Here is an 8,082-nt window from a genome sequence, read left to right on the forward strand (position 1 = left end):
CCAGGAGCATGTACATGTATCGACCAGCAGTACTGTATAGGGAAATGCTTGCCGAGTAGTCTACAGGGAGGAGAAATTGGTGGAGGGTCGTCGTGTTATTTATGGTTTTCGAAGTATATTTGAAAGATTAGTCAGGTCAACCGGCATCACTACCGGAACGGGGTAGCTACTCACATATGCTTGCACCAAGTGTGAGCCGAAATTATGCGGAATGTTACAATGGGGAGCTCGAGCAGGGGTTCGTGGAGACGGGGTTGGCAGGAGAGCAGGCTAGGAAGGGTGTAGAGTCGGAGGAAAGGAGAGCTAGAGCCAGTGCGGGGCGAGTGCAGAGACCTAGAGTGCGTAGAGACAAAGGTCAGGGTCTCAGGAGGTTCAGGGTCCGAGAGTGCATAGAACGCATACACATGTTATACGTAGCCAGCATCTCGAGGAGGCAGCGCATCTTCATCCTCTTCAGAGTGCAAGGCTGGCGGTTTTCAATGTCCAGCAACTGACATGGTCCTTGATGCTGGGTATTGAAATATTTACCGAAGTATTGCACTGAAATGATGAAGAAGTGATTGCGAAGTGTGAAGCCTACCTGGCTGTATTAGGCTGATATGCATTTCTATTCATTCGGGCCACGGAGAAGGAATGAATCCTGCGGACTCATCGATGCGCTCGACTGTAGCGAAAGATCGCTCTATTTTTAGCATTCCAAGTTTTGTTTTTATCTATTTACATAAGAAGAACATACCAAGGTGTGGCCTGGGAGACCAATAGTTTGCCCTTTCTGTCGAATGGCTACTTAGGCGTCTTCATTACTCAAAATACTAGTAATTTCTAGCTGGTTTTATGCTACCACCCGTCATAGTACTCCTCCGAGTCCGGTCTGAACTGTCACACTCGTGTCACATAATGTGATGTTCAAACTTCCTTGCATCTACCTCCCGCTGGCCCTGGCACAGGGCTTCTGCCGGATGATGGGTACGTTCTCGCAACGCAGTTCCGTCATCCAGTTGCTTCATCCAGCTTCATCCTCCAGTACAACTATTTGGCCCAACCAATCACCAGAGCTGCTGATCCGGTGCCATCGCTAGGATGGGTCTAGAAGTTGACGTTGAGCAGCCTGATTTGCTATTATAATCATCGATGGTGCGGTCAACCTTAGTGTGGGACGTTGGTAGACGATTCCATCACATCCTGCTGTAATCAAATCGGCACCGTTCTTCCCGCGTGTCGATAAGAGATGCAACCCCACATGTTGCATTATCCCCCTCCCCTCAAGGATGCCCACTCTCAGCGATTCAAAAACGATTGACACCGTCGTCATGATCGATGACGTGCCCGATGGTGTCCGCTGTCATACTCGTGATGACCTTGAGAGGAGATTGCTGAGGAAGCTTGATTTGCGTATGTCCATAATACTGATTTTATATACCTTGAACTTCGTGAGTCTGAGGTCTCTAAAAACTCTATTTGATACTCACTGTGCACCCTAGATTGACAGAACTAATATTAGGTGCGCGACATACCATCGTACTTGCATGAATCTTATGACATCTACAGCAACGCTCGGTTACAAGGTTTGGAGAAAGACCTGCACCTGCATGGGGAACAATACGCCACAACTTTGTCCATCCTATCTGTTGGATACATTACAATGCAAGTCCCAGGGTGAGTTTTCGTCCTTCATCGAGAGGCAGCTGAACCTAATTTTTCTTCAGGAACATGTTCTACACTGGCTGGGGAGACCTTCTGTCATCCTTCCGTGCTGTATGTTAGCATGGGGTACAATATCAGTATTGTCAGGTTGTTAACACTGATCGTTCATGAAAATGGCTGCTGACTATGCTCAGGGACCACAACGAAGTACACTTCCTTGTTTTGCATCGTTCAGATCCTGTTTCTGATAGTTTGGACCCAAGTTTTACTGGGATTGTTGTCGCCCGCTTCTTTCTTGGCCTTGCTGAAGCTCCCTTCTTCCCCGGTGTCATATTCCTTGTATCTAAATGGTACAAGCGAGACGAGGTCGCATTGAGAATAGCTCTCATTTCTAGTGGAATTTTTCTCAGCTCTGCATTCGGATCGCTGTTTGCATCTGGTATACTTCACGGTATGCAGGACAAAATTGGTCAAGCTGCATGGAGGCAGGTGGCTATCGTTTCTATCGCTCCTTGAAGCTGAATGATCTGTAGATGGTTATTTTACATTGAAGGCGGCATCACCATCTCGGTCGCGATTTGCGCGATGTTCATACTCCCTGATTTCCCGTACACACCAGGTGGTTGACCCCGGAGGAAAGAGAACTCGCTATCTCTCGCCTTGCAGAAGATGGCTATGATGATGCTGACGAACTTGGGAAACAGACGACCATGCAAGGACTGCGGGATGCCTTGTCTGACCGGAAGGTGTGGTTGTTTTCAGTTGCAGCTATGTTCCAGATAGTGGGGCTGTCTTTCATCGGTTACTTCCCAACGCTGTGCGCGACACTGGGATATGACACGACTGTAACGCTGTTGCTTTGCGCTCCTCCGTGGGTGTTCGGGGGTGTGGTCTCATTTGCTCTTACATGGTTAGTCAATCATTTCTATCGCGAAGTCGCATCTCACAGGGCCCAGGTACTCTGACAAGAAGCAAAAGCGTTACAAATGCTTCATGGTCTCCAATGCAATCTGCGTCCTTGCATTCATCATATCAATATTTACGATGGACAAGGCTGCGCGCTATATTTCATTGTAAGTGGTATCGCCATTTGTGGGGCGTCCCTCTTGTACTCAGAAATATACAGGTTCCTGATGACTCAAGTCATCGGTGGATACTTGCTGCTCTTTGGGTGGATCAGCAACACTTTCGCCAGAGAACCTGCAAAGCGCGCCGTTGCTATCGCTCTGATGAACGCACTGGGGCAGATAGGCGGTATTATCGGAGCGTCAGTGACGTTGTCGCCGATCTCTTTCTCTCGCTAACTATTCACTGCACTGTTCGCATAGGTACGTATGGCCGTCGAGCTGGGGCCCGACATATCGTTATTCCTATGCCATCTGCATCGTTGCACTCGGAGTGTCGACAGGGATGCTTGGTGGTATGTATTTGTATCTGAAGCAATTGAACGAGCAGATCGAGAGGAATGAGCAGGATGTTCACGATATCAATGAGCTTCGAGATCCGATTGGTTTTAGATATCTGGTGTAGTTGAAAACTGAAATATTGATAGCTTCTGACAGTACCACTTACACCGACTCGCTGTTGTTTATCCGGACAATCGTAAATTCAAGTTCTGTGCTAGGTATAACATTGTCAAGTAATCAAAGAATCGAATGGTACGCCCGATATTATAAACAATACAATTATTGTGACGTGCAGCTAGCAGGATTAACGTTAGCAACTGCGAGGACGGAAATGACTAGGAACTCACGCATCTCGGCAACTCGACCAGTGCGTTCCATGTGCCATGCGGCTCAAATCAAGCTCAGGATATCACCGATGAAGTCCAAGGAGTATAAAATGCATGTCGGGAAGCAGGAGGTACCCAGAAAAGGAGCTGATAATTGGGTCTCATCATCCATGCATCAGCGGGGGTTAGGCAGATCAGCCACGATATTCTGTTGGAGCCCCTGCTAAGCATGACCAAGACACAGACATACACGCGTGCAGGGAAACGGGGAGAAATTTCGACAATAATTTGAATTGCAACGACTAATAAGGAATACGACTTGTGGGTGCCAGTGACCGGTGATATCGATGGCGGGAAGTTGTCTTTGAAAGAAGGATAGCCTAGAATAGATGTCGGGTTAGATCAGGCGTCCAGAAATGATATCCTACACATTAGGATGACGACATGAACGATAGCGGAATGTACAATGAAGATACTAGTATGTTAGCATTCCAAGTTTTTTATCGAGGGAAACATACGTATCTTCGTAGCGTACAAAGGAATTCAAAGTCCAATTGAGGTTACTGAGCGCACAGTAGTTAGGTTCATTACTCGACTTTCGGCAAACACCGAAGGTAGCGCAGCAAAGACTACCATCAGGAAATCAGTGAGTCCCTGGTACTGTAGCCATGACTATTGTAATCAAGCACAGTCTTGCTATCGCACTGTAATACTATTCTCCGCTAGCAGCCAAATACTTGAAGACCAAATCACACAAATCAGCACCACTATTCAGCGTCGCTGAACTGTCCTTCACCTGAACACATTCCAACCTCCCCCTCTGAGCCTGGGTTCATATTTACCTTGATAAACTGTGCCGCTTCATGTTGTGTTGGTTCCATTCAAGCGAGTCTTTCCTCGATAACAACAAACATTCACATATGAAAATAGGCAGCCGATTTACGCAGATTTTTGTGATGGTCTACAATAATATACCGCTACAAATACCCTTGTCATTTTTCACCGGTTCACTGATGCTTACTTCACCTGATCAAGGGTCTTCAGGTGAGATCAAATATCTATCTCCACCATGCTAATTTTGGTGATACAAGCGCTGAACGGTGGTATATCTAGCGTAAATGCTATCGTTATACACCACCAACATTCCCCATTTACTCACACTCATCCTTGAATATGGCGGTCATAGTCTTAAATGATCCCAGTTGGTGGCCGATAATAAATTTGAACATTGGTTTAAGCTATTGGATAGGTTCGTCGCATCAAGATGTCTAGATCTAACGTTGACGTGTAGTTTCGCAGTTGCTGCGGGCGTCATGGTGGTATACGATTGGGGTAAGCAAGACAGTGTTCGAAAATCGCTGATATTCTAATGATATTTCCAGTCTTAACACTCGGACAAGAGGTACATCGATGTTACCGTTGGAGTAATTAACTTGCTAAGAATGACGCCATAGATTGAACTCATCTGGGTGAGTGACAAAAGTCCCGTATCAGAAGAAAACAAGAGCATGCAATGAATTCGCGACAGAGACAACGATGGTCTCTCATGAGTGTGCTGTATTTGATTGTCAGTACCTCATGTTGTGCTTTAGCACGGTGGGCACGTTGCGCTGACTCCAAAATGTTCTAGATACGCTATATTGGAATACTGTATTCTGTGTATGTGTCGAGACCAACAGATTGGTACCGTGCTGATAGCTCATCTTTGACAATTAGTGCCATTGTTATGGGTATGTTTCATTCACTGTGTTCGACTCTTCTGACCGGCGGCACACAGAATGGATGCCATTTGTCTCACTCACAGATGCAGTGAGTATTACGCAATTATCACATTCCATCTGATGAATACACTCATATGTAGGGGTGAGTGAAATTCTAACCATTGAACTTGACTCGTTATATCGAGCCAATAGGTGTAAGTCCAGTGTTTGATACTGGTGTTCGCTAATTGAGTGTTTCAGGCAATATTATATACTACACAATAGGCGGGACAGTCTGGAGAAGGTAACCGCATGGATAGAATCTAGCAGGTAAGAGTAGTCTCAGTCTCTGGGAAACAGAACTCAGTATTGACAAAACGTGTACCTAGCAGGTAAGAGTACTACGTCGCATCAGCGTCTGTATATGAATAGCTAAGGTATGGGTACTCACGTCTCAGTCTCTGGGAACAGAACTGAGACGCTCATCTGCGTGCCGCTAGACTTTATACTGTAAGTGATTCCGTATCGGACATATTAGAATGAAAACATTGATCTGTGCAGCGTCGGCCCCGACATCACATCCTCCTCGTGCCTGCCTTTCTCCCCTTGCGCTCGCATCATCTACTCATCACGGCGTGCCTTGCCCTCGGTTTTCATCGGCGTCGTTCTCGGAGCATTCGGTCGACGACACTCCCCTCGAGCGCAAGCTAGTCCCATGTGGGCTCTAAGCTTTTGCAAACGGGGTCGTGGCACTGCCTTCGTGAAGGCGTCGGCTACGTTATCGTCTGTGGGGCAGTAGTGGAGCTTGAACGTCCCGTCCTTGACGTGTGAACGGACGAAGTGGTACCGGAGGTCGATATGCTTGGTGCGTGACTGAAACTTTCCGTTCGACGCGAGTGCTATAGCGGCTTGATTGTCGCAGAGGATGGGGATGGGCTGCATAGGAGCTTCGTAGAGCTCTTCGATGAGAAGTCGGAGGTACAGGAGCTCGCGGACAATGCTGGTGAGTGCGATGTATTCGGCTTCGGCTGTGGACAAAGCGATTATAGGTTGCTTACGAGCACTCCAGGCCACGGCTCCCCTGTGGAGGAACACAATGTAGCCCACGTCGAATGTCTATGGGCTTGGGAGGCCCAATCCGCATCAACGAAAGCTTCAAGCCCTCCTTCTGTTTGGCCCAACGTCAATTCGAAGGTGTCTGTACCTTTTAGGTAGCGCAGTGCGCGCTTGGCTGCCTCCCAGTGGGGTCTGCCTGGGCTGCGCATAAACTGGGACAAGCACGACACGGCGAACAATATCTGGGCGGTGCTGGTTGCGGCATACATCAAGGAGCCGATGGCCCTCTGGTAAGGTACGTCGCGCATATCCTGCAGCTCTGCGTGCGTCGAAGGGGACTGGTCTGACGAGAGGCTGACTCCAGGTTCCATTGGGGTCTGGACGTTCTTGGCGTCGGCCAAATGGAAGCGCTCGACGAGAGTCGCCACATACGCTTTCTGCGACAGCGTTATTGTACGTGCTCTCCTGTCTCTCGTTACCTTCAAACCTAACAACCAGTTTAGCTCTCCCAGGTCCGTAATTTCGAAGAACTGCTGGAGCTGGGACTTGAATTGGACGATGTGGGAGATGTGGTTCGCCATGACGGCCATGTCGTCGACGGATACGGTAATGACAATGTGCTCCTTCGGCATGCGCTTGAAGTAGACTGCCTGGTCCACTCTCGAACGGCTGAAACCCAGGTCAGCGAATACTCCCGCTAGCTCCTCCGCCCACTCAAAACCGGCTTGCTTGAGTCCAGGTAGGCTTCTCTTAAGCTTCAACACCTTTCCCTCCTGCCCGGCCTTCAGGTACCCAGGCGGCGGCCTCATGTAGATCTCCTCTTGGATGCTGGCATAGAGGTACGCACTTTTTATGTCCACCTGATGAATCTCCCAGTCCTTCTGAGCCGCCATCGTCAGTACTGTGCCGTATGGTAGTCATATTTGCTGGTGGGGCGCAAACAGTCTCGAAGTAGTCGACAGCTGTAGCGCTGGTGCTGGCTGTTGGCGACTAGGCGAGCTCGACAACTTGAGCTCTCTCCTGTCCGGTCCACACTTCGTGGTGAGGACGAAGTGGCAGGGAATATGTTGGCGCCTCGAGGTGCGTCTACAATTTCCCACGTACCTAGCTTCTCAAGCTGACCAATTTCATAATCCAGCGCCTCTTGCCACTCTACTCCATCCGGACCATGTTAACAGCCTGCTTGAGAGTAGGTTCTGGCTCTGCAGCGGGCCAATGCAAGGTGGATATGTCCTTCTTCAGTCTAGAAGATCTAACTCTGACGCCTCCAACAGGGAATCTAAAGCTAGGGACGCGGTCTCCCCCCTCATTGAGGGCCGCATAATATCCTGAGGGGGTCTGGTGCGGGTGGTTCTTGGTGCTGGTGGGTTGTGGGGGCGTTGAGATGGGGTTCTGGCTGGGGTTGGGGAGGTGGCGGGATGGACTGGACGACAGGTGCTGTTATTAGTATTGCTGCTATTATATTTGTCGTACCACATGATGTCTGGCTCCCCCCTTCGTTCAGCCCATCCTCGGCCACCGTGTACCCTCCCTTGGTCCAAAGGTAACGTTCCTCTCCACAGACACTCTGCGCTTACCCGGCCAGTAGATTCTGTAGCCCTTGCTCTCCGCATCCACTCCAATGAAAAGGGCTTCCTCTCCGCCCTAGGCTCAAGTTTGCCTGCATCCTGCAGGTGGAATAGACCTTCGCGCCAAATTCGTGCGCTTGGGCGAGGCTTGGCTTGGCCTTTCGGACGAGCTCAAATGGGGTGGTACCAGGAGTCGCTCTAGACGGTAAGCGGTTCTTTAACCAGGTGGCATAGTTGACAGCCTCTGCCCACAGAAACTTAGGCATGTCCTTGGCGATGAGCATGGCCCTAGCGTGTTCTACCAGGGTCCTGTTCAGTCGCTCAGCAACCCCATTTTGCTGCAGTGAGTCGTGGACAGTCAACTGGCGCTTGATACCCTGCT

The 8,082-nt window shown here is 49.2% G+C and overlaps 2 protein-coding genes across 2 annotated transcripts; both read left to right on the forward strand.

Moving 5' to 3' along the window:
- Positions 1-1,152: 1,152 nt before the first annotated feature.
- On the forward strand, positions 1,153-3,174 carry F5147DRAFT_802878 (major facilitator superfamily domain-containing protein; the record flags this gene model as incomplete). Its single annotated transcript, XM_041443314.1, has 10 exons — positions 1,153-1,430; positions 1,482-1,501; positions 1,549-1,656; positions 1,733-1,786; positions 1,896-2,129; positions 2,178-2,252; positions 2,285-2,554; positions 2,601-2,717; positions 2,771-2,911; positions 2,973-3,174. Exons 1-10 carry the CDS (start codon positions 1,269-1,271, stop codon positions 3,172-3,174), a joined length of 1,383 nt encoding a protein of 460 aa, XP_041284328.1. The 5' UTR covers positions 1,153-1,268.
- A 646-nt stretch (positions 3,175-3,820) lies between these two features.
- Positions 3,821-5,308, forward strand: F5147DRAFT_660401 (uncharacterized protein; the record flags this gene model as incomplete). The annotated part of the gene is made up of 11 exons (XM_041434668.1): positions 3,821-3,854; positions 3,907-4,022; positions 4,412-4,420; positions 4,490-4,625; positions 4,676-4,708; positions 4,759-4,778; positions 4,831-4,845; positions 5,007-5,106; positions 5,154-5,185; positions 5,238-5,239; positions 5,290-5,308. 11 exons carry the CDS (start codon positions 3,821-3,823, stop codon positions 5,306-5,308), a joined length of 516 nt encoding a protein of 171 aa, XP_041284329.1.
- Positions 5,309-8,082: the final 2,774 nt, after the last annotated feature.

The sequence above is a fragment of the Suillus discolor genome (genome assembly GCF_016758755.1).
Source record: "Suillus discolor strain FC423 chromosome Unknown F5147scaffold_318, whole genome shotgun sequence".
NCBI lineage: Eukaryota > Fungi > Basidiomycota > Agaricomycetes > Boletales > Suillaceae > Suillus > Suillus discolor.